The sequence below is a fragment of the Lactuca sativa genome, chromosome 5 (assembly GCF_002870075.4).
Source record: "Lactuca sativa cultivar Salinas chromosome 5, Lsat_Salinas_v11, whole genome shotgun sequence".
In the NCBI taxonomy this organism is placed as follows: domain Eukaryota; kingdom Viridiplantae; phylum Streptophyta; class Magnoliopsida; order Asterales; family Asteraceae; genus Lactuca; species Lactuca sativa.
This window is the reverse complement of record NC_056627.2, coordinates 28,788,774-28,806,128: the sequence shown is the minus strand read 5'-3', so window position 1 is coordinate 28,806,128 and position 17,355 is coordinate 28,788,774. Positions and strand designations below refer to the sequence as shown.

Below are 17,355 nucleotides of genomic sequence, written 5' to 3'. Positions count from 1 at the left end.
CACTGTTGGGTTTTGAGAATTCTAACACTCCTAAGTGTACATGCAACCCTAAATACCTTGGATCTATGTTTTCTCTATTATACATGCAATTATGAACATCCAAGGTATTATCCTAATCTAGCATACAAAATAATGAATATAACAAGATAAAATACATACCTCTTTCATGTAGAAAGTCTTCATGGAGCTTGAGTGCCAAGTGCCTCAAGTGTGACACCTCAAATGGTTCACACAACACCAAATACACTTGGAATAACTTGAGAGAAATCTACACTTCATGAAATCGGCTAGCCCTTCTTTTACACTCACTAGTGACCGATTTTGGTCAAGAATTAGATGCATATATAGTTAGGGTTACACCATGTAAGCCCTAATTGACATGGACTTTCATTTCCATGATCCATGGGTACAAAAACACCATGGAGGATCCATGAAGCATCATATGGGTTTTAGCCCAACTAGATAATCCATGGAGCATTAGCCCATTATATAAGTATGGATGATTTACACAATCAACCCATATATTTAATTAGTCTTCTTTTGATCACTTAATTAATCCTAGATTAATTCTTGATCAATACTAATTAAATAATCTTATTATTCTTATTATTAATATACTAGAACTTATAATATATTAATAACCATAAGTGTCTTATTTCTCTCATTTAAGTCTATCCAAGTGCATGATGCCATGCAACCCAAATGGACCATGCCGGGTCGGGTCAAGTCTTACCAATTATAGTTATGGACTTAGACATTAATCCAACAGAAATATCATCACAATGAATATACATGAAACATAGCATAAACATCACCATGCATCAATACATTACAACTGACCTTGTTCACATCTAGTACATTGTCTAAATATTACATATCCATAGCATAAATTCTTTGAGAGTTTTCAAAACATAACATCCTAACACACTTGGTATTGTTCTTCAGCTTATCTGTTACCTGAGAATACAAGTTATTTTGAAAACGTCAACATATATAATGTTAGTGAGTTCATAAGCAGGTTTGATATGAAAATGTTTTATATAGTTTGTAAAACCCAGAAAATCCGATATTTTCTTAAACGACAATTGTTTATACAAAAGGTGTGATGATCCATAAGTATATGCATGAATGATTTCAAAACGTGTATAAATGAGAAGTTTCGTATTATTGTTATTGAAAGTACAAGTGAATAATGTTGGTTTCCCCAGAAAACCCGATGTTTTCCAATAAAATAGTATGATCGTTTTGTATTATTATATCGTCACAACGAATGAATATGATTTCCCATGATTACTTAGATGATATTGGATCTCTATGTGAGTCATTATAACCATGCATGATAATGACTAGATGTAGTCAAGGACTACGGCTGTGAGATCCTTTACCACACAGGTAAGGTGAACGTGGTGGCGGACACTCTGAGCCGCTAGTCAGCTGGGTATTCCACCCCAGCGACATGTATGAGGATATCGATGGATTCTCCACTCGTGAGTTTGATTAGAGATGCTCAGGTTGAGGGAATGCGACTAGAGAACTGGAAACTGGAGAGGATCAGGGGCGAGAACGCCCGATTTGTGCAGGATAACTGGGGATTGTTGACCTAATGTCGTCGGGTATGGGTTACGATGTCTGGTGGGGTTTGACAGACTATATTGGAGGAGACTCATAAGTCTCGCTTCTCTATTCACCTGAGGGCCACCAAGATGTACCGGGAGTTGCGATTGAGTTACTAGTGGCCGTGCATGAAGTGGGAAATCGCTTGGTATGTCGAGAGTTGCTTGACTTGTAGGATGGTCAAGGCCGAGCACCAGAGGTCGCACGGCAAATTGCAGCCTCTGGAGATTCCCATGTGGAAATGGGAGCAGATCACTATGGACTTCATCACCAATCTGCCGCGAACGACGAAGGGGTTCGACGCTATCTAGGTAATCGTGGATCGATTGACCAAGAGTGCTCATTTCCTGCCCATTCGGGAGAGCTCATCGGCCGAGAAGCTGGCATACTTGTATATACGCGAGATTGTCGCTCGTCACGGGGTTCCAGTCTCTATCATCTCAGACCGTGATGTTTAGATTACCTCCCAAATTTGGCAGAAGTTCCACAGGGAACTGGGTACACGACTGCACTTCAATACATCCTATCATCCGCAGACGGATGGCCAGAGCGAGCGGACCATATAGACTCTCAAGGATATGTTGAGGGCCTGTGTAATTGACTTTGGTGGGAGTTAGGACTCCTACCTACCCCTCACAGAGTTCTCCTACAACAACAACTTTTCACTCCAGCATTGGTGCCTCACCTTATGAGCTGTTGTATGGACAGAGATGTTGCACCCCAGTCTGTTGGGGCGAGGTGGGTCACAGGGTGATGGGTCGGACCGAGATAGTCTTGTAGACTACCGAAATGATTTAGCATATTAGACAGTGGTTACAGACCTCACAGAGTTGGCAGAAGAGCTACGCCGACCGACGCCGATCTGAGTTGGAGTTTCAGGTCGGTGACATGGTACTCCTGAAGGTCTCACGCTGCAAGGGTGTGATCCGCTTCAGGAAGAAGGGGAAATTGGGTCCCCGATACATTGGGCCGTTTAGGGTCATTGTCAGGGTTGGCAAAGTGGCATATAGACTATAGCCACCGGAGGAGCTTAGTCAGATCCACAACACTTTCCACGTGTCCCAATTGCGGAAGTGCGTATTAGATGAGACAGCAGTAGTGTCCTTGGAAGACATACAGGTCGACGAGCGCCTGAATTATATAGAGAGACCAGTGGCCGTACTGGAGAGGAAGATGAAGGTTCTACAGAACAAGGAAGTACCTTTAGTAAAGGTACAATAGGAGCATCGAAGAGGGTCGGAGTGGACTTGGGAGCCAAAGGCTGAGATACGGGAGCACTATCCGGAGTTGTTCACCGCAGCGGACTTCGAGGACGAAGTCTAGTTCAAGTGGGGGAGAATTGTAACACCCTGACTCTCAGGTATTAATTTTACAGCTTTAATTTCATATTGAAAGGTCTACTCAACGAGTTGGATGCCCTGAATCGTGGAGTAGGAACATTTTGGCCACGTGTTTAAGTGACAAGCTCGCCGAGTCAGAGGCATGACTCGACGAGTTGGAGCTGGAGGATGAAACCCTAATTTCCGGGGTTTTGCACCCTATTTAAAGGGTCATTAGCCTCCCTTACAGCCTCCTTTGAGTCCAGAAACCCTAAAACGCGTTTTCTCTCCATATTTGTGTGTTATAAGCTTAAAAGGTGGATCTTCGTGAGAGGAGCTTAAGGATCAAGAAGCTTTGAGCAAGGAACAGTTGGGGACCTGAACTCTACTCCATTTTAGCATCACCTAAAGGTAACATTTCGTTACCTTGACTTTCCACCTTCTAGATCTCTTCATGGTTAAGATTAGGGCTTTTCTAGCATGTATGATGGCCATTGTAGGGTATGGCCTAGGGTTTGAAGTTGCAACTTCAGATCTGAACTTATCTTGGCCTCTATAACTATAAGTTTCTAGATTTAGCAAGTATTAGCTTTGCCCTTTGAGTTAAACCTTATTTTAATCTTGGATTTGGTATTCTAAGCCTATAGAGCCTTGCATGCACGTAAAGTTTTCAACTTTACGTGATAAGCATGCATTAGGAAGCTAGATCTACCACTTGGAGCCTTGGAATGGCTGAAAATCATCTGGACAATAAATGGACTTAATGAACTCGACGAGCTGGATAAGGAACTCAACGAGTTGGGAAGGGTTTTCCTATTGTTTGGTTTCAGCATGGACTCGACGAGTCAGCAGAGGACTCGACGAGTCAGTTAGGGTTTCCTCGACTTCTGGATACACATTGTAACACCCAGAATCAGGAAGACCAGGAAAGGAAAGAAAAGCCCTAAGTTAAAGGAGTCAACTCATCGAGTCCAAGGAGGAACTCGACGATTCGGAGCGTGACCCATGTTGCGGATTAAGTGACCGACTCGGCGAGTCGGGGAGACTGACTCGACGAGTCTGGTATGGGTTGGGAAACCCTAATTTCCGGACATGGTACCCTATTTAAGCATCATTTCAGGCCTCCATCCCAACCTCCATCACTCCCTTTACCTACTCTCGAAACCCTAAGCCTCCATTGTAGTGCTCTCAAGCTTTCTTTGCCATTTTTGGGTGCTTTGAATCTAGAATGAAGAAAGGAACCTTTGGTGATTCAAGAATTGGCAGTAGATTCTGAGTTGGTGGGATATTCCAGATTATTTGAAGGTATGAAGCTCATAACTTGGCGGTTATTCATTTAGATCCCCTTTCCTAGTTAGATTTTATCATTTTAGGGCCGTTTCCAAGGCCAATTCGTGTATTGTGCCTTGGTGAGCAGAGAGAACTTCATATCTAGGTTTGTCTAGGCCTTGAAACCCATAAAGTATCGGTCTTTGGTGTATTGGTGAAACATGTTTGTCTCAAACCCTAGACCTAGAGTGTTTCAAGCCTATAACTCCTTGGTTTCACGTAAAGTTTGCAACTTTACGTGAATGGTGGGCCTTAGAAGTGTAGATCTATAGTTTGGAGCCCCTGCATGGCTCGAAAAGTCACCATATGGATTAAGAACTAAAGCGACTCGACGAGTCACATGGGTGGACTCGGCGAGTTGTATGAAGATGGACATGAACTCGACAAGTTGGAAGAACAACTCGGCGAGTCTGTTGAAGATTGCCTTGGACTCGACGAGTCTGTTCTTGGACTCGGCGAGTCTGGTCGCAGAACCCCAAACTTCTCTGGTTAAGACGCAGATTAGTGAGTTGAGGGGTGACTCAGTGAGTTTGGTCAGGATGGGACTCGGAGATCGTTGAACTCGACGAGTCTTGGGGTGACTCGGCGAGGTGAGTGGTATTTTGAAGGATTATGAGTCTAAGAACTTGAGGAGTTTACGGGTTGAGTCGGCGAGTAGAGTCAGCTGGAAGGTTGACTTTGACCAGGACTTTGACTTTGACCAGAGTTTACTTAGTTTGGCTTCTAGAGTTCAGCTTAGGCTAAGTGTTGTTATTGGTATTGGTAGCTCAGGGAGCTAGAGGAGAAGCATTTCGGAGAGTCGTTAGATAGCAGCCATAGGGTTATCGGCCGAGTTCAGCAGTTCGGGTGAGTTTCCTTCCAGTAGGAATGGGTCTACGGCCACAATGCCGACCCGTCTAGTTAGCAGTAGATCCGGACTCCGGTCCGATTCAGTAGTTTAGTGTGCTTGATGTCTTTGTGATTCAAGCATGTCTTTGTGCTATGTGTTCCGGACTTCAGTCCGATGCAGTATGCAGTATATATGCTTATGCTAGTTGATATGTTATGCTCATTCAGTTCCGGACTTCGGTCCGATGCAGGGGGCAAGGCCCCGGTTAGTCCGGATTTCGGTCCGATGCAGTTAGTTCCGGACTTCGGTCCGATGCAAGGGGCAAGGCCCCAGTTAGTCTGGACTTCGGTCCGATGCAGTTAGCTGGAATTCGGTCCGATGTAGGGGCAAGTCCCTGGTTAGTCTGGACTTCGGTCCGATGCAGTTAGCCGGACTTCGGTCCGATACAGGGGGCAAGGCCCAAGTTAGTTTGGATCTTGGTCCGATGTAGTGGGCAAGGCCCAATATGTGTTTATATGTTATCGCATGGTACGTGGTAGTTTGGCGGAGCTCACTAATATTTGTGCTTACAGTTTCAGTTTTGGTTTCAGGTACTTCCGCAAGCTAGGGGAAGAGATCGGATTGATGGCATGGCACACACCACAGTTGCAGTTTATTCCTAGGAGTTTTATTTAGATTTTTTGATATGATATTAACTACAGTTGTGAATTGATACACTTACTATGGCATCTTGAGACATACGATTCATGGTTTTATTATCTAATAGTTGATGTTGCGATTTTTAGTAATATTAAAAAAAAATTAGTCATGATTTTTGGGTTGTTACAAGTTAGTATCAGAGCCTTGGTTTGAGGGATTCAGGCACACTCTCGGGTGTGTCTGAACTCAAACTAAGGAAATGGTATAAGGTTTTCAAAAGATAAATATTTTCGAATAGAATTTTGAAAAGGAAACTTATAAATAGAAAAGAGTTTCGAAAAAAAGTGAAAAGGGTGTGGTGCATGCGATCAATCGAGCTCAAGTGAGTACTCCCAAATTACCCGTACAAGTTTATGTTATGATTATCAGTTCAGTTTCAGTAGAACATCATGCTAGAATAGGACCGAGGATCTAGGGAGGATGCCTTATGTTCTTGCTATATATGTGTTTCAGTTTTATGAGAATTGCGCGCTAGTATTGAGCAGACAGCAGTAGGATAGCCTGTTTAGGTTATGCCTGATATTATAAGCTTAGCATTTTATGCTAGTGCAGTTTCTTGTTATGAGGATAGAATTGCTTGAATAGTTTCCTGTGTCCGAATACTGCTTGCTTTGAGCTTTGTGGGACTCCGAGTGATGGGAGTTAGCCATTAGGTGAATACGTCACATCACATGTGATTAGGGTTGAATAATCTCAGAGTGCTGGATTTGGCCCTACTACGCAGCTCTTGTTTGAGTCCAACCGTTGTAGGAACAAGTCTTTTACTCAAGGATTATCTGAGTCTCGTCACATGCGATGGTATTCAGGTGATGACTAATTGGAATTACAAGGATGCCTTCAGCAGCTGAGGACGAGTTTGGATGGAGTTAGAGATTTCCCTAGGGCAAGCCTAGGATGAGAGTAGCAGGGATACGTAGCAGTAGAAGGGACTTGGTTGAGTTAAGGTAACTCTTGAGGAAAGTAAGGATAAATGTGGATGGTAGTATGGGTCCGTACTATCGAAAGCAGAGGATCCGTACTCGATTCAAGAGGGGCTAAGACAAAACCAAGGGGTGGTGGAGTATGTGTGTGATGACTTGCCTAGGGCAGCACGACAAAAGCACGAGTCGGGCACGTCGACCGGGCCCAACCCAGCGGGCTTAGCGTCTGATGGAACCCTCGGGAGTGGAAGGCATAGACGAAAGGCTCGCGCACGCCAACCGGGCCCAGCCCAGCAGGCTTAGCGTCCGCGGGAGCGAAACGCACAGGAGAAAGGATCGCGCCCGCCAAGAAACGCTCCCAGCTCCAAGACAAAAGATACTATCAGGAGACAAGTAGGAGGATCAGAACATTACCATCAGAGCCAATAAGAGCGCCCTAACGGTTGAAGGCGCATGACTCTCTAATCAGCGCCCCTGATCCTGTCTCCCCAAAAAGCGATCTTGTCTGGTACGGATCAGGCAAGGGAGCTAGGTATAAAAGGATACGCTCTCAGACCTACGAGGTAAGCTCTCTGGACTCTTGAAGAGCGCACACCCAGGGATCCTAAACACTCTCTAACATGACCGTCGAAGCGTTCTTCCGGGAACTCCTCCCGAAAAGAGGCTGACGACATTCTTTCTTTGTGATCTTGCAGAGCCAACCGAGAATCCAAGTGAACAACATTGATTGAGCAAAGCCAAGGTTGCATCATTTGGCGCCATCCGTTTGTGAGACCAAGAACACAAATTAAAAGCACGAAAGCGACAAGCAAATGGTATCCAATGGCAGTGAAGGACAACAAGCTAGTCCCATACGTCCCATGGCAGCATTGGACAAAACACCGCTGCCTACAGCGGTCAACAGGGCCACTACAGGCGAAGGAAGCTCAACGGTAACCACTGAAGATGCCCCACAACCGCCAGTTCACCAGCCAAGAACAACTCCAGGAGGGGGGGCATTTCCGACAACGTCTTTTTAGATACCACCGTTCTTCTTGTCGTCATCGCAACAGACACAACCGATTCACTCAGTGATGCTTCCACCAGGCCACGTTTTCAACATCCCACCGTCGTACCAGGCAACAAGAAGACAGAGTTCAATGCTTTCGGTGCCATCATTGGCGCAAACTATGATAGCTCATACACCACCTGTCTATTCACTAACCGGCACATGGACCGGACCAACCATAGCCGCCAACAATAACTTACAACAGACGAAAACGGTGAGCCCTATGACCCCTATACACCCTTTCCCCTCCAGTTACTCCCTCCAACTACCATTCCAACGGTACCCCTTTTACGGACCAAAAACTGGCTATCACACACCGCCACCGTATGGCATAAGCACACAATATCAGTAGCCGGGATCGTCCACCATCCCCGACCACGAATGCCTTTCCCGTAGTGTGATGTCTCTGTTTGTCAAAGAACTATTGGACTACGAAATACCAAACATAGCCAAACTACTGATGCTCAAAACATATAGCAGAACCACTGACCCAGATAGCCACATCGACACATATGAATGGATCATGATGTCATTAAATCTCGATGAGAGGTTTTGGTGCACATGTTTTCCGACTACACTCGATGGCAACGCTGGCACGTGGTTCAAGACGCTACGACCGGACAACATCTCTAATTTCGCCCAACTTAAGTACCTTTTCCTTACCAACTTCATGCAATTGCGCAAGTACAAGGGATACTCTCATTCAATCATAGGTTGTAAGCAAAAGGAGGGTGAAACTGTACGGGAATACTTCACAAGATTCATAAACGCCATGTTAAATGTACCGGGGCATGATAAGGGGCTCATAGTCGACGCCTTCACATGGGGGCTTTTGCCAGGCCCTTTATCGTAGAAACTCATGGGAAAGAATCTCCTAAAACAGGCCGAATTTGTAGCACCTGGTTCTTGGTACGTTCTTTTTATTTAATTTTTTTTAATATTTTGCTTTTGGTCTTGGACTCGGCGAGTTGAAGGACCAACTCGCCGAGTAGAAGCGGGATGAGGCGCGGAGTTTAAGTTGTGGACTTGGCGAGTCAAGTCCCGGACTCGGCGAGTAGACCCTGTTTGGGAAAAAAAACATAATCCGAGGGTTTGCACCCTATTTAAACACCTTAACTCAGCCTCTTTAGCCCCATTTGCTCCTAGAAGACCCCATAGCAAACCCTAGCCATTTTTGAAGCAATCTAAGGCATTTGGAGTGATTTTGGTGCTTTTGTGATCCAAGGAAGGAAGGAAAAGCTTGAAGGATCAAGAGGAGGCTTGAAGGATTCGGTTTTGGGCATCATTTGGAGACTTCAGAAGGTATAAAGTCTATACCTTGCTTGCTCTTTTGATAGATCCCATTTTGGGGAGTTTTAGGGCTTTTTTAAGCCATTTTGGTCACCAACCATGATTGCAAGCATGGTTTGAGGTTGATGTTTCAGATCTAGGTCCTTAGAGGGGTTACAAGGCAGAATGGAGTGGCTTTTGCTCTCAAGGAAGGCCCCATGCATTGTGAGAGCTTGTTTTAGGACCTTTTGAGCTTAAAGTCCCATGCAAGCACGTAAAGGTTGTAACTTTACATGCTAGATCGATTGTAGAAGCATAGATCTACATTTTGATCAAGTGTTGTACATTAGAAAGTGAAGATTCAGTGAGTGGTTGTGACCAACTCGGCGAGTCTGTTCTTGGACTCGGCGAGTCCTAGGTTCTGTCCCATATCAGTTAGGGTCATAAGGACCCAGTTGAGTGTGGAAAGGTTTTAAGGGGGTCCCAAGGGGTGACCCAACGTTCTGGACTAAGCCATTGTTCTGGGAATTCATGGGACTCGGCGAGTGCATGAGCAAACTCGGCGAGTCCAAGGCAATCTTCATAGAACTCGACGAGTTGTTCATCAACTCGGCGAGTCGAGGACAGAACATGTTCATAGGATGAAGATGAACTCGACGAGTTGTTCATACAACTCAGCGAGCCAAGGACAAGACATGTGTATCAGTTGATGATGAACTCGACAAGTAGTTCATACAACTCGGTCGGATGAGGATTTAGTCGATGTTCATTTAGAAGGAAAACTCGTCGAGTAATCGCCTAACTCGACGAGTAGAGACGGGTATGAGGTCTAATGGAAGGATAGGGACTCGGCGAATTGGCGAGCCGACTCGGCGAGTTAGGTCAAGTAGAAGTTGACTTTTGACTTTGACTTGGTCAGGGGTAAAATGGTCATTTTACCCTAAGAGTAGATGTCAGTTTCTAACTAAGTGTTTTGTGGGAATTATAGCCGAAGGATTTCCGGAGCAGCAGCGGCGACAGTCAGAGGATTCCCGCACAGTTCAGCAGCTACTACGAGGTGAGTTACCTTCCAGTAGCGGTGGGTCTACGGCCACAATGCAGGCCCACCAGTAGGGATCATATGCTAGATGTTTGTCTTTGTGATATTCATCTGTGTGGTTACTACCTGATATGTTATATGCTAGCGTGATATGGTATGTGATAGTGATAGAGTTCGGTTGTTAGGACCGATGGGTAGGTTAGGCACCCCAGATATGCCTAACATTATGTTATGATATGTTTAGCTGCTAGCATGATATGTTACATGAGATAGAGGTAGTAGGAGGGGAAGAGTCCCCGAGATTTTGTTGTTAGGACCGAAGGGTAGGTCGGACACCCCAGATATGTCTGACAATAGATTATGCTATGATATATGTGATAGTAACAGTAGGGGGTGAAATAGTCCCCGAGGTTCGGTTGTTAGGACCGAAGGGTAGTCAGCACCCCATAATGGCTTGACATGGGTGGGTCAGCGCCCCAGAATGGCTTGACACGGGTAGGACGGAAACCTAGAATGGCCGCATGGGTAGGTCGGCACCCCAAAATGGTCGTACGGGTAGGTCGGCACCCCAGAATGGCCGTACCGGGTAGGTCGGGCACCCCAGAAATGTCTGGCAGTATGTATATGATGTGATTGTATGGTATGTGGTACGATGGGGGAGCTCACTAAGCTTCGTGCTTACAGTTTTCAGTTTTGGTTTCAGGTACCTCTTCAGCGAAGCTGAATGATCTGGCGCGGTAGCGGCACATCATACACACACGCACCTTGGTTTTCCCTATCATGAGATGTTCTGGGATTGTACTCTGACATTATTATTATTTTCATGTTTTGGGTTTTCAGACACGAGATATGTTTTTATGAAATGATATGATCAGATGATGTTTTACTACAAATGTTTTACAAACCACTTAAGTTAAATGAAATTTTTGGGCGTGAAAATTGGGTCGTTACCAGTTGGTATCAGAGCCCTGGTTTGAGGGATTCGGACACACCCTCGGGGATGTCTGAACTCAAATCGAGGGATTAAAAGATTTTGAAAAAAAGAAAATGTTTTCTAAAAGTTAAGTAAGGAGTTTTTGAGAAAGAACGAAGTGTGTGATGTGCGCGACCGGCCGAGCTCAAGTAAGTATTCCCCAAAGTACCCATGCAAGTTTATGTTACGTTTATCAGTTTCAGTAGAACACCATGCTAGAATAGGACTAAGGATCTAGGAGTGATGCCTTATGTGCCTGCTTTATGTGCTTCAGCTTATGAGAGTTGCATGCTAGAATTGAGTAGACAACAGTAGGATAGTCTGTCTAGGTTATGCCTGATAGTATGAGCTTAGCATTATATGCTAGTGCAGTTCTTGTTATGAGCATAAAGTTGCTTGAGATTGTTCCCTTTTGTCCGAATGTTGTTTGCTTTGTGCTATGTGGGATTTGAGTGATGGGAGTTAGCTGTTAGGTGAATACGTTAAAGTCACATGCGATCAGGGTTGAATAATCTCAGAGTGTTGGATTTGACCCTATTGTTTAGCTCTTGTTTGAGTCCTAACCGTTGTAGGGATGAGTCCCTTACTCGAAGGATTATCCGAGCCTCGCTGCATGTGATTGTATTCAGGTAATGGCTAATTGGCATTACAAAGAGACCTTCAGCAGCTGAGGACTGGGTTGGGTGGAGTCAGAGGTTTCCTAGGGTAAGCCTAGGATAAGAGTAGCATAGATCAGCAGTGGTAAAAGGGATCTAGTTGAATCAAGGCAGTCCTTGAGGAAGGTACATATAGATGTGGAAGGTAGTATGGGCCCGTACTACTGAAAGTAGAGGATCTGTACCCGAATTGAGGAAGGCTAAGACAAGACCGGGGAACTTGTAATAGATGTGATCCCTTTAGAGGTATCAGTATCACCAATAGTTGCCTGTATGTATTGTAGAATGATGGTACTACGTCAGAGGCCAACAGTTGGCAGTTCTGGAGAGGGATCGGGTTCGGGATCAGGTTCCGAGCCAGTAGATGAGAGGCTACGCGAGTTCATCGCGTCAGAGATCACCAGAAGCATCCTTGAGTCGACCCCCATCATTTTCGGGTCGATCAAGGAAAGGATAGTTGAGCTGATGGAGGACCGCCTCAGGGCGTTCAGAAGTGACATGACTGGCCAGTCAGGATCTCACACACTGTCCTTTAAGGACTTCAGGGGCAGTGGTGTGCCGAATTTCCATGGGGCGAAGGACCCCATTGCTGCCAAACGATGGATTGCGGACATTGAGTCCGCACATCTGACCAGCTTCTGCCCCGAGGGGTCGAAGGTGAGATATGCAGCAGGGTGTTTGAGAGACAGAGCTAGAGACTGGTGGGAGTCTGTTGGTGACTCATTGGGAGCCTCGACTGTTGAGGCTATTAATGGGTTTTGAGCATTCTAACACTTCCTAAGTGTACATGCAACCCTAATAACCTTGGATCTATATTTGTCTAATAATCATGCAAAGTTGTTTTCCAAGGTTATGAACCTATCTAGCATACATGGGGTACAATTTTCTTTGTATAAAAGACAGAACTACATACCTTGTTGTTGAAAGTGTTCCTTGAAACCTTATGAGCCTAGCACCTCAAGTGTGATGCCTCAAATGCTTCACACAACACCAAATGCAAAGAATAAACTTGAGAGAATACTCTAACACATGCAAAATTGGCCAAGCCCTCTTATTTCTTAGTGTAACCTATTTTAGGGAGAGTTACATTGCTTATATAGTGTGTTGCATTAGGTAAACCCTAATGTTCCATGACTCTTCATTTCTTGATCCATGGGTTAACTCCATGGTCATCTTATAGGTGGAACCCAACTTGATGAGCATCTTAGTCCACTATATAAGATATGGAAGATTTACTTAATCTACCCATATATCTAATTAGTTATCTTTTGATCACTTAATTAATTCTAAATTAATTCTTGATCAAAACTAATTAAATAATATTATTAATATATTATAACTTATAATATATTAATAAACCATATGTGTTATTTCTCTCATTAAGTTTATCCAATTGCATGGTGCCATGCAACCCAAATGGACCATGCCGGGTAGGGTCAAGTACTTACCAGAAATAGTTATGGACTTAGACACCTTATCCAACAGTCTCCCACTTGGATAAGTCTAATAACTATCACTGCAATACTTCAGGAACCAATCGGAAATCGTAGCTCTTTCAAGGTCTCTTGGAACTAAGAAGATGTTGATACGCCATTTAAGATAAGTGATCATATAATCCTCTGTTCTAGATATCAGCCGGACAATTACATGGAACAATGTCTTTCTTATTGTCCAGCAGTTTGTTTCCCGATTCCCGATTTGTTTGACAAAGAACTTAATTGAACACATCAACTTAGTTCTGACCGGGCCCGGTACATAGGTCAAAGTTGTTTTCTAACACTTCCTAAGTGTACATGCAACCCTAATAACCTTGGATCTATGTTTGTCTAATAATCATGCAAAGTTGTTTTCCAAGGTTATGAACCTATCTAGCATACATGGGGTACAATTTTCTTTGTATAAAAGATAGAACTACATACCTTGTTGTTGAAAGTGTTCTTTAAAACCTTGTAAGCCTAGCACCTCAAGTGTGATGCCTCAAATGCTTCACACAACACCAAATGCAAAGAATAAACTTGAGAGAATACTCTAACACATGCAAAATCGGCCAAGCCCTCTTATTTCTTAGTGTAACCGATTTTGGGGAGAGTTACATTGCTTATATAGTGTGTTGCATTAGGTAAACCCTAATGTTCCATCACTCTTCATTTCTTGATCCATGGGTTAACTACATGGAGCATCCATGGAGCATCTTATGGGTGGAACCCAACTTGATAATCCATGGAGCATCTTAGTCCACTATATAAGATATTGAAGATTTACTTAATCTACCCATATATCTAATTAGTTATCTTTTGATCACTTAATTAATTCTAAATTAATTCTTGATCAAAACTAATTAAATAATATTATTAATATATTAGAACTTATAATATATTAATAAACCATATGTGTTATTTCTCTCATTTAGTTTATCCAATTGCATGGTGCCATGCAACCCAAATGGACCATGCCGGGTCGAGTCAAGTACTTACCAGAAATAGTTATGGACTTAGACACCTTATCCAACAGCTATGACATGGTTGGATTTTGTGACCTGGTTCAGAGCTGAGTTTATGCCAGCGGTAGAGCTTCAGCAGCTGGCCAAAGTGTTTTTGGATATGAGACAGACTACGGAGACTATGGCGGAGATCACCGCCACGTTCCGGGAGAGGGCATTGCTGGTGCCCCAATATGCGGGAGATAAGGATATGAGGAGGACCCACTACCATGACATGCTATGGGCTGACATCTGAGAGCATGTTAGCTTTTCAGCTTGCCCTACCCTGGAGTCCATGATTGCCAGGGTGAGGGAGAGGGAGATCGATCTGGAGCATGTCCGGAAGAGGAAAGTAGAGAAGGGGCAGTCGATTGGGGCTTCGGGGAAGAAGCCCAAGGGATCAGATGGTAGGCCGAAAGGCCAGTCAGGACTAGGCCACTGTAGGAAACACGGCAGGCCACATGAGGGGGCGTGTAGACTAGGATCGTCGAGCTGCTACAAGTGCGGCAAGACGGGGCATTTCAGCAGGGATTGTACTGCCCCTGCACCGGTTATTCAGACGTCTGGGTTGTTGTGTTTCCATTGCAACCAGAGGGGCCACAAGAAGGCCAGTTGCCCCCAGTTGTCAGCAGCATCAGCGCCAGTGAAGGCGCCAGCTCCAGCGACCCTGCAGATCACTGATGGCCGGCAGGGCAAGGCAGAGGCTCCAGTGGTGAGGAGCCAGACATTCCAGTTGACTACCGAGGAGGCACGTGCTGCACCCGATGTGGTGACGGGTATGACTTCTTATTTATGCTGTTATGATATGCTACTGTGATTTTGATATGTTGTGTATGTGCTCTGTTTAGGATCGTTCCATGTGAACGGTATCCCAGTTCAGGTATTGTTTGATTCGGGTGCTACCCAGTCGTTTGTTTCTCTCGCGCTCAGCAAGAGATTTCCCGAGTATTCAGGCATGTTGGATTTCCCTCTAGACGTAGAGATTGCATATGACCATTCGGTCTGAGCATTGATTGTATTCCGAGACTGTGTGATGAGATTATTCGAGGAGCATTATCTGGTGGACCTGGTTCCTATTCCGTTGAGAGGGAACAAGGTGATTATAGGCATGGATTGGTTGAGCCCCAATGGGACAGTGATAGATTGCGCTCAGCAGCTGGTTCGGATCAGGAACCCAAGTGGGGGAGAGTTGGTAGTTCAGGGCGAGAGGCCACAGCAAGGACCAGCATTATGTTCAGCAGCGAGAGCTAGGCGTTACCTTCAGCAGGGTTACGCAGGATATGTCACATATGTTATGGATACCCGGGAGGTGGGAAAGGCTACAGTGGGAGATGTACCCGTGGTGCGAGAGTTTACGGATGTATTCCCCGAGGAGTTCCCAGGGATACCTCCGGAGAGGCAGGTGGAGTTCAGGATCGACCTAGTCCCTTGTGCGGCTTTGATAGCCAAGGCACCGTATCGGTTGGCTCCTCCCGAGATGCAGGAGTTGTCTACGTAGCTGCAGGAGCTGCTAGACAAGGGATTTATCAGGCCAAGTAGTTCACCTTGGGGAGCCCTGATTCTGTTTGTGAAGAAGAAGGACGGGTCGCATCGTATGTGTATAGACTATAGGGAGCTGAATAAGGTAACGGTGAAGAACCGTTACCCACTCCCGAGGATTGACGACCTCTTTGACCAGCTACAGGGAGCATCTTGGTTCTCTCAGATTGATCTGCATTCAGGATATCATCATATGAGGGTCAGAGAGGAGGATGTGTAGAAGACTGTGTTTCGGACGCGCTATGGCCACTACGAGTTTGTGGTGATGCCTTTCAGAGCTGTACACGGTGTCAGAGAAGCAACAGCCAGCCAAGTCGCCAAAGAACCGGTACTGCGAGTACCACAAACTTAAGACGCATGACACAGCTAACTATTCAGTGTTTAAAAAAGAAATGGAGCAGAAGCAACTTAAAGGGTACTTGGTGGAAATAGCACGAAGCTTGCATGCTAAGTTTGATGCTGAAAACGCTAAAAACACACCTCGCGAAGGGGTCCAGCCCAAGGAGATATTCATGATACGGAGTAAGAGAGGCAGGGGAGAACAACAGACAGAACAGGGGACCACCAGAACCCCAATGCGCACGCTCACATTCTCCGTTCAAGACCCTCGCCCGGAGGGATGAAGAGGCGACGACCCACTAGTGATCCAAGCCTCCATCAGGGATGTAACCATACACATGGTCTATGTGGACACGGGAAGTTCAGTGGACATCATTTATGAGCACTGTTTTCGGCTCCTCCCAGATCGTTGTAAGGAATACCTGCAGCCCACGACAGGGAGGCTGGTCGGGTTCACCGGCCATAGCCTATGGCCGCTGGGTACAATTCACCTTCCCTTGACCATAACCAGCCATGATAAGCAGCAAAAGAAAACTGCCCTGATTGACTTTGTGGTCATTCGGCATGCGGCGGAACAAGATATTATTCTAGGGAGAACAACTCTATTAAAGCTAGGGGCGGTTCCATCAACCATGCATGGAGTCATGAAGTTCGACACTCCAACGGGCGCAGCCACAGTATTGGCCACTCCACCGAGAGAATTGCAATGCTTTGCAATTATGAAACCATCAGAGATAACTAAAGAGGCCAAGAAGTTGAGACGCGACCCCACAAAGGGAAAGGAGGTGATCAACAAGGAACACCCTGACCAGCCGGTCAGTATTGGAGGTGACCTCCCAATTCACGTGAGAAGAGCTTTGGTCGACCTGCTCAAGCGGTATAAACACGTGTTTTCATGGACCCCCATGGACATGGTGGGGGTAGAAAGGAAATTCATTGAGCACAAGCTTGTAATTAAACTAGGAGTAAAGGAGGTTAAGCAAAAGAAACCGTAATAGGGCAATCAACGCCGAGGTGGCCAAACTAGCAGAAGCTGGAATAGTAAGAGAAGTGATATTCCTGACGTGGATTGCCAACCCAGTTATGGTTCACAAGCAAGATGGTTCATGGCGAATGTGCATAGACTTTTCCGACTTAAACAAAGCATTCCCTAAAGATTGCTACCCCCTCCCACAAATTTACCAAAAGGTACAGTCGTTGCAAGGATTCAAGCTGAAGTGTTTCTTAGATGCATATAAGGGGTATCACCACATCTTAATGAGCAAAGAGGAAAAGGATAAAACGGCTTTTATATGGACCACGA

General features: G+C 45.2%; 1 protein-coding gene across 1 annotated transcript; it reads left to right on the top strand.

Annotated features, from left to right (window-relative positions):
• The first annotated feature begins 16,390 nt into the window (after positions 1-16,390).
• Positions 16,391-17,047, top strand: LOC111880502 (uncharacterized). The gene has a single exon (XM_023876927.1). The coding sequence runs from the start codon at positions 16,391-16,393 to the stop codon at positions 17,045-17,047; it is 657 nt and encodes a 218-aa protein (XP_023732695.1).
• The last annotated feature ends 308 nt before the right edge of the window (positions 17,048-17,355 follow it).

What these genes read in the sequence shown, in the direction of transcription:
- LOC111880502 (XM_023876927.1), top strand. Translation starts at nt 16,391, where the DNA reads ATGGTCTATGTGGACACGGGAAGTTCAGTGGACATCATTTATGAGCAC.